We start from the raw sequence: 22,111 nt of genomic DNA on the forward strand, positions 1-22,111 counted from the left end.
CATCAACTTTGAAATGGACCAAGCCCAGCAAGATGCCCAGACAGCAGGTTTCTCCACTATCACCGGGAAGCCTCCGCTCCAGGGGGTAATAGACTGCAAGCAGGTTGTCCTGCGCTCACTGGGCCATCTGGGGGTGTCCTACATTTACAGGAAAGGGTTCCACTCCTTCTACATACAGCTCTCGATGAAGATCATGCACGTCTGTGCACGCTTCCCAGGGAGTGTGCACTATAGCTACATCCTGGGGCAGTTGGTCATCCCCGCCCTTTTCGAGGAGCACCCCAGGATGAATTTACATAGAATTTACAGTGCAGAAGGAGGCCATTCGGCCCATCGAGTCTGCACCGGTTCTTGGAAAGAGCAACCTATCCAAGGTCCACATTGCCACCCTATCCCCATAACCCAGTAACCCCACCCAACACTATAGGCAATTTTGGACACTAAGGGCAATTTAGCATGGCCAATCTCTGGCTGGCTCTTGGAGGATACGGGGTACCCGCTGAGGACCTGGCTAGTGACACTAGTACGGAGGCCAGAGACCGAAGCGGAGACCCGGTACAACGAGGTCGACGTGACCACCCGGGTTGTGATTCAGCGGTGATGACCAACTGCCCCATTAGCATTATCAATCAAATCAAATGAGTACTGGTTCAGGGGAGGGATGGCCAGAAGAAAATGCACCAACTTCTCCAGTCCTAATTAAATTATTATATTTGCTGAGTGGACCATTCAGCTATGAGAGTTCTCACAGTAGTTGCACTTTAAAGTACTGCAACACATCTACCTTCAGTGGTCTCCAAACAGAAGCCCATAGTCATATTTCTGACCTGCTCTGTACAACAATTAATTTGAATATGATTGACAATTCTTTCATTTAGCCAGTAAATGATTTAAAGATTACAAAGATTTAGTAACACACTTGCATACTTCAGAAAGTTCAGAAAAGAGGAATATATTGACATTTGTTTAAATACCACGCTTCATTTAATCTAAACTGATTGGAGTTAATTTTTTTTCTTTTCCAAGAACAGGTGCACCAAGAAAATACCAAAATTTAAATTGCTGAAAGTAGCAGTAATATCAGCAGTAACTGGACAAATAAAAGCTTGGCATGTTGGGAACCCTAATCAAATTACAGAAAAACATCTGCATGGAGCTGCATTCAGTTCCATCTGAATGGAGATGACCAATATCACCAAATTTATATTATTTTGCATTTCTATTCTGTTTATTGCATCCTCATTATTTTCTGCCATCATACCATAAGAAACTTCAGTTGACCATGAGGGCTGAATAAGGTGCAGAGCACTGGCATGTCTGATACCTTACTCCGTACAGTGGATTCCGCTTGATGTCAACTCTACTAATTTCACATACAGCATTGTCATTTCAATTTTTCCAAAATTGATAATGCAATTTGTCCTTTGTGAATTCATGTCTGATGCCCTTTTGCTGCTGAGAAGGTTTATTCTAATTGTCAAACTATTAAAATGTCTGTGGATATCTCTAAACTGGAATTGTAACCTTTGCAAAAGAACAGCAGCATTCAAAGCTGATCATGAATTTACAGTGATTTTACTGTGAAATATTTAATCAAAATAATATCCTGGGACATAATTCGTAACTTGCATTTTCAGCTGGCAAAGTGACAATTACAAGAATCCAATGTACCAATATTTTCTTGACCTACTCAAAGTTTGGGCACATTATAGACCATACTTTTATGTTTTAAGTTAATATATGGATAACTAAGTTGCCACACGAAAGGATACTGGTATGTGTCAGTTATACATAGGCGAAAAGTAAAAATAAATTACAAGATGCTGTGACAAATGTGCACCACATCTTTCTAAAGGCAACAAATTTTCATCAATGCTTTTCAATAAGTGATGGAAAATCATGATTACTTTAAAAGGAGCAACTCATCAAGAAACCATTTGCTCTTCTCTTAGAAGTTGCAACTCAAAATATTAATTGTGCCAGTTGCACTCAAGTGTGGCAAACAATAGTAGTCATCCATCAAAAACAGAATAAAATATGGTCTACAGATATGCATAACTTACTCTGATAAGATGTACGGAGCCGTTTCAGTGAATATAAATTAGACAGTCCACGCATGCAAAGAGTTTCTGTCAGCATGCCAAACCATCACCTGCAGCAGGCAGGCAGAGGAGAGAAAAACCAACATAAGCTAAAGTGAAAGGAAGTGGCATTGAGTTGTCAAATATCAAGTCCTCAAATTCAGGGACACATAGGAGAAACTGGTAACTGAAAAATAAGTCGATTTTTTAATGCCGACTGAAGACAAAGCCATTCATTAGCAGTTAGGAACAATGATGTGAAGGGTAAAAATAAATAGGACCAACACAGAACGATACAACTTATTTGAAGGGGCTAGTCGCAGAGTGGTAATGTCACTGGACTAGTAATCCAGAGGCCCAGGCTAATGTTCTGAAGATGTGGGTTCAAATCTCAACATGGCAGCAGGTAGAATTTGAATTCAATCAATAAAATCTGGAATTGAATGCTAGTCCCACTAATGATGACCATGAGACTATTATCAATTGTTTAAAAAACCCATCTGGTTTACTAATATCCTTTAGGGAAGGAAATCTGCCGTCCTAACCCAGTTTGGTTTACATGTGACTCTAGGCCCACAGCAACGTGGTTGACTTTTAATTGTCCGCTGAAATGGCCTAGCAAGCCACTCAGTTCAAGGGTAATTAGGGCAACAAATGCTGGCCTTGACGGTGATGTCCACATCGCATGAAAGATTAAAGACAGGAAAATTCCCATTGAAAGTCAATGGCTGCATCTCCAGGTTTTCTGTCCCACCTGCAATGTTTCCTGCCATGGGTCGGACTGGAAGCTCCTGGCCAAAAGAGAAAAATATCTGGAAGAATCTACACATACATGTGTAAAACAAACGGAATCATTTGTGCTGTTTGTTGGGCATATTGACTGCCCTTAGAGCTCCAAATGATGGCTGTGGCTCGCATGCACACCATGGGGTGAATTGTGCTGGCTGCCATATTGGGGAAGGTTCAGGATGTGCACAGTAAATGGCTGCCGGAAGTATACAGAGCAGCAGATCACGACATCCCGCAATCTGCAGCACTAATTTGCCAGTGCCATTTTGGAGTCCAACGCTCCAGCTAATACCCTCCCTTAACCTCATATAGCTGAGCGTATATTCCACAGCTGGATCTTACATCAGCACTATTAAAAGGGACCATCAACTTTTTTTCTTCATTGTGATTTGGGTATCGCTAACAAGGGCATTTATTGGCCATCCCTAATTGCCCTCAAGAAGGTAGTGATGAATCACCTTCCCCAATCGCTGCAATCCATATGGTGTAAGAACATGCAGAGTGCTGTTGGAGAGGGAGGTACAGAATTTTGACCTAGTGATGATGAAGCGATATTTTTTCAAGTTCAAATGGCATGTGATTTAAAGGGAACTTGAAGGTGGTGGTATTACCAGACACTAACTACTACCCTCAATCTTCTAGAGTTTGAGGGTTTGGAAAGTGCTGTTGAAGAGGTTTTGTTGAGTTGCTACTTTGTATCTTGCAGGCCAGTGATTTTCAAACTTTTTTTCCGCGGACCCACTTTTGCCAACTGGCAGACTTTAGGACCCACGCCAGCTGACCTTCGGGACTCACCTTCTTCCGAATGCTTCGAACATTAAAATACAACGCCTTTAGTCTTGCCTTTTTGCTATTTTTAATCATCCTAACTTTTTTATGTATTGCGCCCCTGTACCCGTCTCGCCCTTGATTACCTTGTCTACCGTTTTTGCATTTTAAATCGCGTTCGGCTTCAGGCCGGAGAATCCAAATTCCCGACAGAATCGGGGGCGGTACCGCTTTCACGATGCTCCGCCCCCTCCAAAGCGGCATACTCAGAGTATGTCGCGCCACGTATCCACGGCCTCAGGCCATTGTCTGAGGCCGTGGATACGTGGCGCGACATACTCTGAGTATGCCGCTTTGGAGGGGGCGGAGCATCGTGAAAGCGGTACCGCCGCCACAGTTGGGGGAGGCCGATCCGCGGGCAGGGGTGGACATATTTGGGGCTGGGGGCACTGTGGTGGGGCGAGCCAGCTGAAGGGGGGGACTATTTCGCAGACCGGCTGACGCCATATGCATGCACGGCCATGGACCAGGCAATTCTCCAGGCTGTATCGGCAACCAGAACCGGGTGCTCTATGCTGCCTCGCTGCTCTCCCCCAGCAAAACGGGGCATCGGTGGCCGTTTTGCAGCAATTTTCTTGGTGTAAGCAGGCACCGTTCCCATGCCGTCTCCAAATCGGAAAATCCAGCCCCAGGTTTTCAAATTCTCACCCAGTCTGTGCATGTTGTCCCTTTTCAGAAATAAAAACAAAATCTGGAGCGAACGGAAAAGAGTGTCATCCTTTTTTTCAGACCATTATTCTTTTACTAATGACAATCTCTGGTTCTGAACTAGAAGGCCACACACAGCTCAACTCCCAGTTGAGAATAATTAAAGTATCTTATCCAAGATGCAATTCCTGGAATATCAGCCAGTGCTCGGGGTGATAATCCCACTCTCATGTGTCTTCAGCACACCACCATGTGATCACTAACGAAATAATGAGAGGGTGGACTGTTAACTAGATTCAAACCCAAAATCCTGGGCTGGATTCTCCAGTCGCCGACGCCTAAATCACGTTCGGCGATCAGCCGGAGAATCAAAGTTCACAACCAAATCGGGGGCTGCACCGCCTTTGCGATGCTCCACCCCCTCCAAAGCAGCGTACTTAGAGAGTATGCCACGCGACATATCGACGGCCTCAGGAGGTTGTCTGAGGCCCGTCTCCTGATGCTCCGCCCCCAACCGGCTGAGTTCCCGATGGCTTGGTTCTCTCATGGTCTAATCCGTCGGGAACTCGGCGTGGCGGCTGCGGACTCGGTCAGGCCGCCGCATTGTGCATTCGCGGCTACGGTCAAGGAAATTCTCCAGGACATATTGGCAGCTAGAGCCGGGTGCTCTACGCTGCCGGCATGCTAGTCCCCAGCTACACGGAGGATCGGTGGCCGTTTTGCCCCAAATTATCAGGCGTAAAATGCCACCGTTTCTATGCTGGCATGTGGACATAGCCTTACAATCAGAGAATCCAGCCCCTGTCACAATTACTTTTCGAATAAAGCTGTCGGCTGCATGAAAACACAGCAGTTAGAATTCCTGCTTGACCATGAGGAAAGCTAGGAAGGTATTTACAAATTAAAATTCTTCAACTAATGTTTTACCTCAAATTATCTCTTCGGGCCTGAGCAGGAGAGCAGCATGATCCTATGACAGGAAACAAGAAGAACCCAGAAATCTGAGTGATGCGCAATCAATTACTCTCAAGACGAAGTGATTCATAACTGAAGGCTTTAATCTGCTAGAACTCTTCCCCAGCAGCTTCGATACAGAAAGTGAAGGCTGCTGGGACAGCACCGGTTCTTATACTCCGCCTCTCAGGGCGGAGCTATGTACAACAGCCAATGGTAGACTCCTGGGTCTAACCAATGGTCATCCACCTCTTAGGTACCGCAATACCTGGTACTACCACATTCACCCCCAGTTAAAAAAGAGCCTGGCGGAGGTGGTGGCCAGCGTTAATAGTTGCCTTTCGCATGGTATGACCAGGTATGGAGGTACCGTGATGTCGAGGGAATTTACACAGTGTTCATAGCGCAGCAATCAGTCGATCGGGTGGCCTGGTCGTCCTTCTGGAGCGTCTGGGCCTCGGCAGTGATTCTGATGAGGGTCCCGGCGGTTGCGACTCCGGGAGCGTGATGTCATCCTCCCTGTCAGCTTCGTCACCCCTAGGCGGCGCTGTTGGGGCAAAAGGTGGACAGGGGGGGAAAGCGCCTGTAGGGGGCGTCGGTCTGTGGTCGGTCCTACGCAGGAGCGGCAGGAGTACTGACCCTCCAGTCAGGTGCTGCGGTGAGGGTGTGGGTGGGGGCAATGGTTCGGGTGCGCGTGGGGCTCCAGCGGGCGCCAGGTCCCGAAGGGAGACTGTGTCCTGCCGGCCGTCAGGGAACGCTACGTAGGCATACTGGGGGTTGGCGTGCAGCAGGTGGACCCTCTTGACCAACTGGTCCAACTTGTGCGCCCTCACATGTTTCCGAAGCAGGATGGGTCCGGGTGTCGCTAGCCAGGTTGGGAGCGAGGTCCCGGAGGAGGACTTCCTGGGGAAAACAAGGAGGCGTTCATGAGGTGTCTGATTTGTGGTTGTACAGAGCAGTGACTGGATGGAGTGGAGGGCCACCGGGAGAACTTCCTGCTAGTGGGAGACTGGGAGATTCCTGGACCATAGGGCCAGCAGGACGGTCTTCCAGACCGTTCCGTTCTCCCTCTCTACCTGCCCGTTTCCCTGGGGGTTGTAACTTGTCATCCTGCTCGAGGCGATGCCCTTGCTGAGCAGGAGTTGACGCAGTTCGTCACCCATAAAGGAGGACCCCCTATCACTGTGAATGTATGCGGGGAAACCGAACAGTGTAAAGATACCCTGGAGGGCCTTGATGACGGTGGTTGTGGTCATGTCTGGGCAGGGGATGGCGAATGGGAACCGGGAGTACTCGTCAATCACGTTAAGGAAGTACGTGTTGCGGTTGGTGGAGGGGAGGGGGCCTTTGAAATCCATACTGAGGCGTTCAAAGGGACGGGAAGCCTTTATTAGGTGCGCCCTCTCTGGCCGGTAGAAGTGTGTTTTACACTCCGCGCAGATTTGGCAGTCCCTGGTGACTGTCCTGACCTCCTCGATAGAATAGGGCAGGTTGCGGGTCTTGATAAAATGAAAAAAACGAGTGATCCCCGGGTGGCATAGGTCCTCGTGGAGGGATCGGAGGCGGTCCACTTGTGCGGTGGCACAAGTGCCACGGGACAGGGCATCAGGAGGCCCTTTCAGCTTTCCCGGACGGTACAAGATCTCGTAATTGTAGGTGGAGAGTTCTATCCTCCACCGCAAGATCTTGTCGTTCTTAATCTTGCCCCGCTGTGCATTATCGAACATGAAGGAAACCGACTGTTGGTCCGTGAGGAGAGTGAATCCCCTGCCGGCCAGGTAATGCCTCCAGTGTCGCACAGCTTCTACTATGGCCTGGGCCTCCTTTTCGACCGAGGAGTGGCGAATTTCGGAAGCATGGAGAGTACGGGAGAAGAAAGCCACAGGCCTGCCCGTTTGGTTGAGGGTGGCCGCCAGAGCTACGGCGGACGCATCGCTCTCGACCTGGAAGGGGAGAGACCCGTCGATGGCGTGCATCGTGGCTTTTGCAATGTCTGCTTTGATGCGGCTGAAGGCCTGGCGGGCCTCCGTCGACAGGGGGAAGGTTGTGGACTGGATCAGGGGTCGGGCTTTGTCTGCGTAATTGGGGACCCAGCATAATAGCTGAAGAACCCGAGGCAGCGGTTTAGGGCCTTGGGGCAGTGAGGCAGGGGGAACTCCATGAGGGAGCGCATGCGCTCAGGGTCGGGGCCTATGGCTCCACTTCGCACTACGTAGCCTAGAATGGCTAGACGGTCGGTGCTAAACACGCATTTATCCTTATTGTATGCCAAATTAAGGATTTTCGCGGTCTGGAGAAATTTGCGGAGGTTGGTGTCGTGGTCCTGCTGGTCATGGCCGCAGATGGTGACGTTATCCAGATACGGGAACGTTGCATGTAAGCCGTACCGGTCAACCATTCGGTCCATCTCTCGCTGGAAGACCGAGACCCCGTTCGTGACACCAAAAAGTGATAGAGCCGCCCATCTGCTTCGAAGGCAGTGTACTTGTGGTCACCATTACGGAGGGGTAGCTGGTGGTAGGCAGAATTGAGATCCACCGTGGAGAAAACCTTGTATTGCGCGATCCTGTTCACCAGGTCGGCTATACGGGGGAGAGGGTACGCATCGAGCTGCGTAAACCTGTTGATGGTCTGACTGTAGTCAATGACCATCCTATTTTACCACCACTACCTGAGCTCTCCAGGGACTGTTGCTCGTTTCGATGACCCCTTCCCTCAGCAGCCTTTGGACCTCTGACCTGATAAAGGTCTGGTCCAGGGCACGGCTCACCGCGCAGATCTAACACGATTTCGCGGGACTTTGTGATGTAAATCCTGCATTGTGGGCGGGATCACTTTTTGGGCAAATCTGCACATTAAAGCGAGACAGCTGGTCTCACTTTAATGTATTTCTCGGCACTGCGAGCGATGGTAAACACGTGGCTAAATACGCTCACTATGGGACTTTGTCCCAGTTAGTTAAATCCCGCCTAATATCTCAATATCTACCCTCTCACACCCCTTCAGTATTTTATAGGTTTTAATGAGACTGCCTCTCATTCTCCTAAATTTCAGGGAATATAACCTTAATTTACTGAGCCTCACATTATAAGACAACTCCCTCATCCAGGGACCAATTTTCTGAACCTTCGCTGTATCGCCTCCGAGGTAAGCATATCCTTTCTTTAATGTGGTGACCAAAGTGCACACAGTGTCCCAGATGTGGTCTCACCAAAACCCTGTACAACTGTAGCAAGACTTATTTATTCTTAGAATGCCTGGCCTCAGATTGCACCATCTCAATGTGTGGCAGCAGCTTGGGGTGATTTCTGACAGACAACAGCAAGGGCAATAGGGAAGTGGCAGTGGTGGAAACATGAATGCTGTTTTTCTGAGAGAGGACAACACGTGGAGGCATAGGTGTAGTTGTATTGTCTCTGGCCTAATAATCCAGAGCCCCAGGATAATGATCTGGGAACCAAGGTTCAAATTCCACTGTGGCAGATGGTGGAATTTAAACCCAATAAAATATCTGGAATTAAAAGTCTTATCATGACCATGAAACCATTGTGATTGTCGTAAAAACCCATCTGGTTCACTACTGTCCGTTAGGGAAAGAAATCTGCTGTCCTTACCTGGCGTACATGTGACTCCAGACCCACAGCAATGTGGTTGACTCTTAAATGTGCTCCGAAATGGCCTAGCAAGCCACCCAGTTGAATTTGCTATGAAAACATAAAAAAGGAATGGAACCGGACAGACCACCCGGCATCGACCCAGGCACTGGGAACAACAGTGACACACCTAGGCTCTGGACCTCATGAAGTCTCATGGCTTCAGGTTTAACTTGAGCAAGAAAACCTCCTGCTGATTACCACGCACTGACCACTATCCTCTATGTTGAACACCACTTGGAGGAGGCACTGAAGGTGGCAAGGGCATGCTCTGGGTGGGGGACTTCAATGTCTGTCACCAAGGGTGGCTCGGTAGTACCACCATAGACCGAGCTGGTCGGGTCCTAAAGGACATAGCTGCTAGACTGGGACTGCAGCTGGTGATGAGGGAACCAAAAAGAGGGAAAAACATACTTCACCTCACCCTCACCAATTTGCCTGCTGCAGATGCATCTGTCCGTGATAGTATCGGTAGAACTGACCACCACACAGTCCTTGTGGAGACAAAGTCCCGTCTTCACATTGAGGAAACCCTGCAATGTTGTGTGGCACTACCGACGTGCTAAATGTGATAGACTTTGAACAGATCTAGCAACTCAAGACTGGGCATCCATGAGGCTCTGTAGGCCATCAGCAGCAGCAGAATTTTATTCAACCATAATCTGCAACCTCATGGCCCGGCATATCTTCCACTCTACCATAACCACCAAGCCAGGGGATCAACCCTGGTTCAATGAAGAGTGCGGGAGAGCATGCCAGGAGCAATATCAGACATAGTGAAAAGGTATCAACCTAGTGAAGCTACAACACTGGACTACTTGTTTTCCAAACAGCATGAGTATCAAGTAATAGACCGAGCTAAGTGATTCCACAACGAACGCATCCCAGATCTAAGCTCTGCAGTCCTGCCACATCCAGCCGTGAATTTTGGTGGAATATTAAACAACTCACTGGAAGAGGAGGCTTCACAAATATCCCCATCCTCAATGATGGAGGAGCCCAGCACATACTGGATACTGCAAAGGCTATGGGCACTGACAATATTCCGGCAATAGTATTGAACACAAGAACTAGGAGCAGGAGTAGGCCATCTGGCCCCTCGAGCCCGCTCCACCATTCAATGAGATCATGGCTGATCTTTTGTGGACTCAGCGCCACTTTCCGGCCCGAACACCATAACCCTTACTCCCTTTATTCTTCAAAAAACTATCTATCTTTATCTTAAAAACATTTAATGAAGGAGCCTCAACTGCTTCACTGGGCAAGGAATTCCATAGATTCACAACCCTTTGGGTGAAGACGTTCCTCCTAAACTCAGTCCTAAATCTTATTTTGAGGCTATGCCCCCTAGTTCTGCTTTCACCCACCAGTGGAAACAACCTGCCCGCATCTATCCTATCTATTCCCTTCATAATCTTATATGTTTCTATAAGATCCCCCCTCATCCTTCTAAATTCCAACGAGTACAGTCCCAGTCTACTCAACCTCTCCTCGTAATCCAACCCCTTCAGCTCTGGGATTAACCTAGTGAATCTCCTCTGCACATCCTCCAGTGCCAGTACGTCCTTTCTCAAGTAAGGAGACCAAAACTGAACACAATACTCCAGGTGTGGCCTCACTAACACCTTATACAATTGCAGCAGAATCCAGATTTTTATTGAATTCAAGTTTCACCATCTTCTGTGGTGGGACTTGAACCCGGGTCCCCAGATTTTGCTCTGGGTCTTTGGATTGCTAGTCCAGTGACAATACCACTACGTCACATCCTCCCCTCCCCTGACGACTTTGTGCTCCAGAACTTATTGCACTCCTAGCCAAGCTGATCCAGTACAGCTACAACACTGGCATCTACCCGGCAATGTGGAAAATTGCCCAGGTGTGTCCTGTACACAAGAAACATCCAAACCAACCAATCACCACCCAACAGTGTACTCTCCATCATCAGCAAAGTGATGTAAGGAGTCATCAACAGTGCTATCAAGCGACACTTACTCAGCAATAACCTGCTCACGGACGCTCAGTTTGGGTTCCGCCAGGGTCACTCAGCTCCTGACCTCATTATAGCTTGGTTCAAATACGGACAAAAGAGCTGAATACCAGAAGTGAAGTGAGAGTGACTGCCCTTGACATCAAGGCAGCATTTTACCGAGTATGGAATTAAGGAGCCCTAGCTAAACTGGAATCATGAAATATTCCGTTGGTTGGAGTCATACCTGGCACAAAGGAGATGGTTGTGGTGGTTGGAGGTCAATCATCTCAGCTCCAGAGCAGCACTGCAGGAGTTCCTCAGGGTGGTGCCTTAGGTCCAACCATCTTCAGCTACTTCATCAATGACCTCCCATCAATCATAAGATCAGAAGTGGGGATGTTTGTGGATGACTGCACAATGTTCAGCACCATTCGGACTGCTTCATTATCTGAGAAGTCACATGTCCAAATGCAGCAAGGCCTGGGCAATATCCAGGCTTGGGCTGACATTTGGCAAGTTACATTCGCGCCACACAAGTGCCGGGCAATAACCATCTCCTACAAGAGAAGATCCAACCATGACCCCTTGACATTCAATTACTATCTTTGAATCCCCCACAATCAACATCCTGGGAGTTACCATTGATCAGAATCTGAACTGGGTTAGCCACATTAATAGTGTAGCTACCAGGTCAAAGGCTAGGAATCCTACGGTGAGGAACTCACCTCCTGACCCCCCAAAAACCTGTCCACCATCTATAAGGCACAAGTCAGGAGTGTAATTGAGTACTCTCCACTTGCCTGGATGAGTGCAGCTCCAATAATACTCATGAAGCTCAACACCATCCATGACAATGCAGCCTACTTGCTTGCTCCCTCTTCCACAAACATTCAAACACTCCATTAATAACAAACAGTAGCAATCATGTGTACCATCTACAAGATGCACTACAATAATTTGCCAAGATTCCTTAGACAACATCTTCTTAACCCATGACCATTACCATTTAGAAGGACAAGAGCAGTAGATACCTGGGAATACTACCCCCTGGAGGTTCCCTCCAAGTCACTCACCATCCTGACTTGGAAATATATCACCGTTCCTTCACTATAGCTGAGGCAAAGTCCTGGATCTCCCAGCACAGTGGGTGTTCCTACACCTCAGAGACTGCAGCGGTTCAAGACAGCAACTCACCACCACCTTCTGAAGGCCAACTAAGGATGGGCAATAAATGCTGGCATAACCAGCGATGTCCACATCCCGTAAATAAATTCAAGAAAAGGTTCATGTTCCATGGAGCCACTGTCAGTCCCTTGAGACAGCCCTGAGCAATTCTAGTAGTCACAGAGGACATATTGCTGGACTACTGTGACAACTTGCAGATCCCTCTGCACACTATAATCCACAGACAGAATGGCAGCATTCTGACCTCACATGGTAGCAAGCTGACCTTGCATGACAGGAATCTGAGCTTCCACTGCAGCACTCAAGTGTTGGATGACTGTTGTTTATGTGGCAATGGAAGCTGAAACATCAGCCAGGCCCAGAGGTGTGCCAACTGAATTGACCACCTGTTCCATGGTGGAAAATATAATAGCGCTAAACTCTGCACTAAGTCCTGTGCCAAGTTGGCGTTCCTTGACATTGACTGCAGGCTGCATGACCAATAGTGTTCTTCTGTAGACTGACCAAAATTCTCCTCTTGTGTTTTTTCAAGCAGAATTCTTGTGTCACCTTGCCCTCTGCCGATATGGCATCTGTGATATCCTTGCTGCCTGCCCTTGCTGCAGGTCTCTGGTTGCACTAAGTGCAGATCTCGCCTCTATGCGAAATCGAGTGATGATGGGTCTTCATCATCACTGTCTTCTTGCAGTATTTCGAAAGTCTGGTCAGGTTGCATTTCTTGGATAGCTGAAAGGTGAAATGCACAAGGACACGGTTATAGTGCAGGGAGTGAGGGGAAAGTAGAAGCTATATGCTTACACCATCTGTAACTTGTAAATGACAAGAGATTCTGGAATGAGGCAGAGTGTTCTGTTCCAGAAAGTCAATTAGTGAAGGGTAGAAATGAAGCCCAATCTTTATGTACTGTAGCCATGTAAAATGGCTGACTCTCGATTAGAATGGCCAACCCCGATCTAAAATGGCGAACGGAAGAGGCTGATGGGAAAATCAGCCAACAGGACTCAAACAGACAGCTGCAGGTAAAACAGTGTATTCGCCTCTGGAAAAGGCCAGACCAAACCGATACCTGCAGCCATCAACATAACAACACCCCAGCAATCTGCATACTAAGCAGCCATCCCTGGGAACAATTGCTACAAATTAGCAACACAAAGCCGACCCAGACCTTTCGGCGCCAGCAGGAGCTGACACAAAGAGAGGTAAACGGCCACCCCTCGATCAAGGAATCGGTCCAGCATTGGAGAATATCGAACCAAGTGATTGGGACCAAGTCCAATCACTTGGAACCAGGTACAAGGTGCGCCCTGAGAGGCGGGAAGCCCCTGGGGACTATAAGAATAGGGGCCAAGTTCAAATCGACCCTTCTTCTCCTCTCCGCACCCTTCGAGACCCTTGCTGAAAGAAACCGTAAGTTTTACTCCAACAATCGCTACCAGATAGACACTCCTGACTATCGACCTGTACCAGCCTTTGAATCCCGCAGGCTCAGAACCAATTCGAAAGGCCATTCGTTTCCCTGACCTGGTGGGCCATTTCCAAAGTTAAGTATTGGCCTGTTAGTGGTAGGTAGTAGTTTAGAAGTAGAATTATTGTATAAGTATTGATTGCTGTATATAATAAATGAGTGTTGATTTAACTCTTACTAAGCGGTGTGTTGGATTATTAATCATTACTCGGACTTGAACCACGTGGCGGTATCAGAAAGATACCTGGCGACTCAAGAGCAAAGGTGACAGAATTAGAGCAAATAAACTAAGGCTAAAACGAGCAACAGTACTTAATATGCTTTTATTTACAAAGAAACATATTACAAACTTGCACCTCCTAGTCCAACAACCACAGTTTCAGTCTGATCCTAAATATAGGAGCAAAATAATTTCCCAGTTCATGTCCACCACCTGAACACAATTAAATACTCAACTACGATTTAACTAAGAGGGAGGTGGGATGTAAAAAATAAACGTGGCCACAGTCCTAGAGGACCATAGGCTGCTCTACCCTTTGAGAGCTGACTGGTGGTGATTTAACCGGATAGTCACCATACCTTAGGCGAGGGACAAGGTTGAGAAAGTGGAGTCTTGATGAATAGCCTCAGCCAGTATGGGAATTGAACCCATGCTGTTGCTGTTGCTCCACATCACAAACCAGCCGTCCAGCCAATTGAACTTACTGACCCCCTGTGAAAAGTAGGTTTAGGTTTGAGCACAGCATCAACTTTGACCGTTTCAGCCTGTCCCTGGTCAAAGTAACAGCAATGGGTATCAACATCTTCACACGGGGTTTAGGGCTCACAGGTGTGGCTTCCCTGCACTGGTTAGCTTCTCCTGCCTTCTGGTTCTGCATCATCTAGTCCTGCAAGAGGGAGGGAAGTGTGTTAGAGAGTGTGCTGCAATCTGTTTGAGTGATGTGTTGTTATGCTTGAATAGCTGGCAGTCTGTGCAAGCTGTGTTATGTGAGCAGAAGGCTTGCAGGAGTCTGGTTGTAAAGGTTGCATACCTGAATAGCCGATATGAATCAATGTTTGATCATGATTGTTGCTAGGTGAGTGATGGGGCTGTGGTGAATTCAGCAGTGTTTGAGGCTAGAGGTGCAGTTTAAAATGCATTCACTAACCTTGTCTGCTCAAGCAAGGTCATTCAACACTTTTTACCATCCAGAGCTTGGGGTGCAACTTCAAGCATTAACCTGCATGGCCATTTGCTCCCACTGCCTTATAAATGTATGTCTGGAAAGCCTCCTGGCTATTGCGGATCTAGGGCATCTCTACCTCTCCAGCTCATCCACCAAAGCCTCCAATTTAGCGTCTGAAATCCTTGGGGCCAGCTCTTTCCTATGTGTGCTATTCGGCTGCTTTCCAGATCAGTCATTGGTAAGACAGCCAGCCACAGCACACTGCCACTTCAACAGATGCAGGCTAGCTTTAAGGGCTTATATCCATGTATAATATTGAGCCCCTGTTGGTGTGTCTAGCCAATCAACTTCAGGGTTGCTGTTTGCTGGACGTTGAAATCAAGAAAATAAACAAGCAGCACAATGTTAATATGCAGCCTCCATTGTGATCAATGGGCGCAGGTTCATTGCACATTGTGATCCCCATGTCTGTTTTTGGATGTGTTCAAATTTATTCCCTGAAGTTAAATCTGTCCCCTAATTGATAGAACAGAATTTATCCCTCCCCTAACAAGGCTACGTATGTCTTTAATTTTCTTCAAATAGGAGGGGGGTCCAAAAAGGTGGCCGGGATTCTCTGACCCGCACACCCGTTTTCTGGTGCTGCGCGCACCCACCGGCAGCGGGACTCTCCATCCTGACAGCCTTCCAATGGGGTTTCCCATTGTGGGCACCCCAATGCTGTCGGGAAATCCTCGGTGTGAGTGCGTTGCCGGCGAAGCGGAGGATCCCACTGACGGAGAATCCCGCCCAGGATGTTTATATGATCAGCTCCAAACTGCTTACTGATTATCCACAAGCAGTATGTTTATTGTACACAGAAATATAGGGAGGAGCTAAATCAATCTTGCAGTGAAACTAGCATTGTCAATGGATTTTTTCTTTCAATTGCTATTGATGATTTTATGTGGTGAAATATGGGGCAGGATTCTTCGTTTGGAAGACGATATTCTCCCGCTGGAACTGAATTGCACCTGATTGTGCTCACACTGGGAGCGCTAATCAGGAAGCCATTCCCAATCCTTAGACATGCAAATTTTTGCATAAGGAGGATTGCGAGGGATTCCCGACGCATCCTGCTATCGGGTCACCATCTTGAGCGGGTGGCCCGATAGCGAGGTATGGCTGCTGCCCTCCACAATGTATTCTGGCTCCCTCCCCTGGAGCTTTTGGGTCACCCACCCCACTCCCGCCCCCCAACATTATAGGGGTGACCTGATCCCAGCCCCTTACCAAAGACCCTTAATTAAAGAGACCCCACCAGAGTCCCCCAGAACAGAAACCCTGTTTGGAAGCTAGAGAGCAGTTCAGACAGAGGCAGTCAAAAAAAAATCACTTCTTAAATTACACCTGTGCAACATACCTGCTGGCTCAGACACAGGAAGCAGCATCTACATTCCTGGAAACAGAAAACCACACAGCTGGGTGTGTGTTGAAGATGTCAATCAGCCTTGTAAAAATGGACTTTGGGGTAAACTCCCATTACTCCCAACTCCCAGCCCAGAGGATCGGAGAATCGCGAGGGCCTGGAGAATGTGGTTCCTGGCCCGTGGGCCACAAACCTCGATCCCGAGTGCCAATTCTGTTTTTTTCCCAACGCTGCATTCTCCGCCGCCCGCAGTGGAGTTCTCGATGTGGTGAAGAATATAGCCCATGGTTCCATTATGTAAATGACTTAGTGATAACATTATACCACAACACATTTATACTTGAAGTGATTGATAAAAACATTTCTGGCTAATATATTTCAGAAAAAGAAAGAAAGGCCAAGTCACTGAGTGTCTTTAAGACAGTGATAGATAGGCTCTTGATTAATAAGGGGATCAGAGGTTATAGGGCAGAGGCAGGAGAATGGGGATGAGAAGCATATCATCCATGATTGAATGGCGGAGCAGACTTGATGGCCAAATGTCTAATTCTGCTCCTATGTCTTGTGGAAAGAAAGTTCTGTCTCAAAACGATATCCATTAGAGTCAGCATGGTTTTATGATAGGCAATTCACGTTTGACTAATTTGTTAGAGTTCTTGATGTAACAATCAAAGTGGATAATGGGAATCCTGTAGATGTAGTATATCTGGACTCCCAGAAGGCGTTTGATAAGGTGCTGCACAGAAGGTTAATTCACAAGGTTAGATCACATCGGATTAGGGGTAATTTATTTGTGTGGATTGAAGACTGGCTGACAGACAGAAGACAGATAGTCGGGATAAATGGGTCTTTCTCTGGATTGCAAAATGTAACTAGTGGGGTGCCATAGGATTCAGTCCTTGGGCTTCAGTTATTTACAATCTATATAAGCGACTTGGATACAAGGATAGAAGGTTCTACAGCCAAATTTGCAGACAACACAAAAATATGTGGAACAGTAATTTGCAATGAGGAAATAAGAACCTTGCAAATGAATATAGATAGGTTAGGGGAGTGGGCCAAAATGCGGCAGATGGAGTTTAACGTGGATAAGTGTGAGGTCATGCATTTTGGGAAGGCAAACTTATTATCTAAATGTGGGGAGACTTCGGGATGCTCTGTTGCAGAAGGATCTGGGGTCCTCGTTCATGAGTCATAGAAAACTAGCATACAGGTACAGCAGATATTAAAGAAAGCAAATGGAAAGTTGGCATTTATAGCTAAAGGAATAGAGTATAAAGGTATGACGTGTTGTTGCAACTATATAATGCATTGGTGAAACCACATCTGGAGTATTGTGTACAGTTTTGGTCCCCTTATTTGAGGAAAGATGTAGTAGCATTGGAGGCAGTTCAGAGAAGGTTCACTAGATTGATTCCAAAGATGAGGGGCGCGATTCTCTGCTCCCGCGACTAAGTGCCCACGCCGTTGTGAACGCCGTCGAGGTTCACGACGGCGCGAAACGGCCCCGATCTCGACCGATTCAGGGCCCGAAAATGGGCTAGGATCGGGGCCGCGAGAAACTCGGGGGGCGTGTCGCGAAAGCAGCGTCGTCAGCGTGCGCTGGGCATTGGCGCCGCGTAAAAGGCGTAACTGGCGTCACCCGCGCATGCCAAGGTTGGCCGGCGCCAACCCGCGCATGTGTGGTTGCTGTCCTCCACGAGGCCGCCCCGCAAGAAGATGTCGGATGGATCTTGCGGGGCGCGGAGGAAAGGAGGTCCTCCTTCAGAGAGGTCGGCCCGCCGATCGTAGGCCAGACCCCTTTTGAGTCCTACCCCCCCCTCGCCCCCCTACAGGCCGCCCCCCCCCCCCAGCGTTCCCGCGCTGTTCCCGCCGGCAACGACCAGGCGTGGATGGCACCGGCGATAAGCCGACGTTTTGGGCAGGCCGCTCGGCCCATCCGGGCCGGAGAATAGCGGGTGTAGCGGAGATTTGCCATTTTGGGTGTCCCGGGCGATTCTCCGGCCTGCGCCGCGCAGAACTAGACGGTGCCGTTCTCGCCACTTGGGTAAATCGCGGGAGAGCGTTGGACCGGCGTCGCGAGGAAAAATGGCGCACCAGGGGATTCTCCCAACCGGCGCGGGAGCAGAGAATGGGGTTTCTCTGTTGCGTGGAGAGAGTGGGAGTTCGAAAAGTGGAAAAACCTGATCAGCCAGGGCGCTGGCATCACATACTATCAAAATGATAACATATCCAGTACGTGGATCAGATCCTTCCACGAAATGAAGTCGTACCGACTTATCAATAACCTGTTGCTCCGCACCAACTTATACCCTACACGGACTACCCTATCAAGGGGACGTCCAAACTCTGTTAAAGCGTGCAGAAGGTGCGAGGCACCACATGAGACGCTAAAATCTCCACTCTCTCCAATGTCGCCCAAGGGGTTTGTCATATGAAGAGAGATTAAATTAGAGTTTACAAGAATGAGGGAAGATCAAATTAAGTAATGCAAGATTATAAAAAGTATGGATAAAATTGACATTGGCAGGATGTGGGACATTCTAGAATGAGAAGTCATGGCCTTAGGGTAAGAGGCAGCAAATTTAAAACAGAGTTGAGGAGAAATTAATTCTCCCAAAGGGTTGTGAACCTGTGGAATTCACTATCCCAGAGTGTGGTGAATGCTGGGACAGTGGGTAAATTTAAGGAGGAGTTAGACAGATTTTTAATTGGTTGGTGGGTTATGGAGAACGGGCAGGATGGTAGAGTTAAGGCCAGGATGAGATCAGCTATGAGCAGACTCGATTGAAAAATGGCCTAATATTGCTCCTAAATCTTATGAACTTGGGAATTTATGTGCAGCATGCTCTGCTTAGTAGCCTGGTTGACTACTGCCAGGCATATTACCAAGCCCCGAGACTTGACTGCTTGATTATCATAGAACCATAGAAATGATACATTACAGAAGGAGTCCATTTGGCTCATCTTGCTCATGCTGACCCTAGACACCAGATGCCCTTTCTAATCCCATCTTCCTGTACAAGGCCCATAACCCTGCAGCCTACAGCACATAAGCAAGTACTTTTTAAAAGAGTTTAGAGTCCATGCCTCTACCATCAACTCAGACACCACAACCTTCTGCATAAAAAAATCTTTCCTCATGCCCCCTTTAATCCTTCTGCCACTTATTATGAATCTATGACCCCTGGTTTTTGAACTCTCTGCCAAGGGAAATAAGTGCCTCCTCTCTACTCTATCTCTACCCCTCACAATTTTGTATACCTCAATAATTTCACTACTCAGCCTTCTCTGTTCCAAGGAAAGCAACCCCAACCTCTCCAATCTCTCCTTGTAGTTACAATTCTCCCGTCCTGGCAACAAATTCTAGTACATCTTCTCTGCATATTGCAGAACAGCAACAAACTATGGCGCTCTACATCAACATTAAATTATTTGTGATTAGAGCAAAGTTCTTTTTTGTTAAAACATTAAAAGTTAATTTTGAGAATTCAAAACCTTCTTTAATTATTTCCTGAATATTCACATGGAAAGATATGCATAAATAGTTATAGACAAAAGAGATTTTGCACAATTAAATCACTGCTATGTGAAGTTAGAACATGAAAATTCAGTTAAGTACTGAACTTTTATTCATTAAAATAATCCAGATTTGTAATTAGACACCATTTAAAAGTGAAATAAAAATTTCACTAAAAGCACAGTCTATACTGCCTTTGAAATTCAGGTACATGTTCAAGTTATATAAATACTATTACTTCTCGAAATTGGTCAATTTTGGAAGTACAACTGAAACACCAATGCAATTGATACACATAACTACTGCAGTATTTTGCACTAGTCATCAGTTGTAATCTGGGTTTGTTACCTTCCCTCAAATATATAAAACTTCCTAATAGATAAACAGACAACATGTTGTGAATGCCACAAGTCATAATGGTAAGAAAACAAAATAAATGAATAAGCAGTATTTTATGCAATGTGTATTCAATCACAGCAAATGATAGCCACCATAACTTTAATATCTGGATTTTACCTGCATTGAGCTGCTTGCTTTTCCGGGGAGATCTAAGCTGCCGTTGAAATGGGTCACTTGTACCATAAAGCTCAATAGTTCCCATGCTGAGTAGAATGGTCTTTTGCATAAAATCCACAATGGCCAAACCATTACAGTTTCCAAATGCCACACTGCAGATAAAGTACAAAGAGAAATGTAGGTAAAATTCAACATTTGAGAAGCCTCATTGATTGCTTGGTTGGAAACTTTGATGGTGGCATGTACAAAGTCTCCCAAGTTTTTGTACAATTCATTCTTAGCGAATTATCCATTTTCAACTCAGCACATTTACAAGTGAACATCACATTTGCAAAGTACTGCCTCTTGGGGAAACTTAGGGCAGGATTCTCCGGTCCCCCAACCGCATCTTTCTCTGTGGTGCTACTTTCGCTGGTGGTGGGATTCTATCTTCCCATAGCTTGTCAATGGGATTTCCTACTGTAAACACCCTTCGCCACCGGGAAACCCGCAGGCGTTGATGTGCTGCCGACGGGAAAAATGAATCGCAATGATCAGAGAATTTTGGCTTAGTATTTTACTTTCACTCTTATACAACATGCAGACATAATTTCTATAGCCTACAAATTAAAGGCGTATTTCTCCGTTCCTGAGACTAAGTGTTGACACCGGTGCAGGATTTGTGGACTTCCGCGACACCAAAACTGGTGCCACATCTGGACCAATTCAGCGACTGTTGAGGGGCTAGCACTGAAGACATGTGGAACACAATCGAAAAGAGAAACGGTGTGGGATTCGCCGGTTTCACGATTGACACTCAGAAGGCTGACAAGCTGCAGCCGCATATACACACTTCACTTCCCCACACACCACCCCAGCCAACAAAATGACAGCAAGCGCGCGGCCCCACGATTTACGACTGCCGATCTGGAGACCCTGCTGGACGCGGTTGAGGAGAGGCAGGCCACCCTGTACCCCAGCCCGGGAAGGAGGCTGCCTGCCAGCCGCTGCCATTCTTCATGCCTGGGCGCTGGTGGCAGAAGCGGTCTGTGCTACCAGCAATACAATCTGGACCAGCCTGCAGTGCAGTAAAAAAACTGCACAACCTCCTTAGGTCGACCAGGGTGAGTAGGCAACACTGTGTGCCCCTAACACTAACCCCCGTCCCACACACCCGTAACCCGGTAACCCACCCGGAGGGCGTCTGACCCCCACCCTGCACCATATGTCGGCACCCATACCAGTCGCCATGGCTGGGTGCCCTGGTCACTGTGGCCACCAGTTACCCAACCCTCGTGCTGCATGCGTCGGACAGTCTAATACTGTCATTTTCTGTTTCTTCCCCCTGAGGAGATCTGCACATAACCGGTGGGAGCGGGAGAAAAGTGGAGGGCGACCGCCGGACCTGCGGCCCCTCACCATCGCAGAGCAGTGGGCCCACCAGGTTGGCCCAGAGGAATGGGAGGTTATCGAGGTGGAGATCGGCTGCAGGCAAGGAAATGAGACTGCTGAGTTGCGGTTCCCCTGACATGCGTGTCATTCCCCCCCCCAAGACCACTCCCACACCACCCCCACACTGCCCTCACCCCACCTTCACTCCCACACCACCTTCACTCCCACACCATCCTCACCCCCACACCACCTTACCCCCAACACCACCTCCACACCACCCACCCCCCCCCTCACCCCAACACCACCTTAATCCTGACCCTCACCCCCACACCACCCCCACTCTAATCTTGTGTCTTGTCTTATGTCTTGCATGACCCTCTGGTGATGGGGCGGGTCCACGTGGCACTCCCTCCCCCAGCCATTGCCACAGCCAGAGCCCCTCCCGTGTGCCGAGCAGTGATGAGGAGAGCAGCATGGATGGGAGCCATATTCCTGTAACCATATTCCTGTGACTCAAGACACCCGGAACTCGGGTCTGATGTTGACACTGATTTTCCC

At 47.8% G+C, this 22,111-nt stretch overlaps 1 protein-coding gene across 5 annotated transcripts in view; it reads right to left on the reverse strand.

Moving 5' to 3' along the window:
- stxbp5l (syntaxin binding protein 5L) overlaps positions 1-22,111 on the reverse strand; it is an 879,402-nt gene that overhangs the window by 196,176 nt on the left and 661,115 nt on the right. For all 5 annotated transcript variants that reach the window (XM_072513712.1, XM_072513711.1, XM_072513708.1 and 2 more), the window contains exon 18: positions 20,183-20,334. In XM_072513712.1, the coding sequence (XP_072369813.1) occupies positions 20,183-20,334 (152 nt within the window). The remainder of the gene's footprint in view (positions 1-20,182; positions 20,335-22,111) is intronic.

Source organism: Scyliorhinus torazame, chromosome 8 (assembly GCF_047496885.1).
Source record: "Scyliorhinus torazame isolate Kashiwa2021f chromosome 8, sScyTor2.1, whole genome shotgun sequence".
Lineage (NCBI taxonomy): Eukaryota > Metazoa > Chordata > Chondrichthyes > Carcharhiniformes > Scyliorhinidae > Scyliorhinus > Scyliorhinus torazame.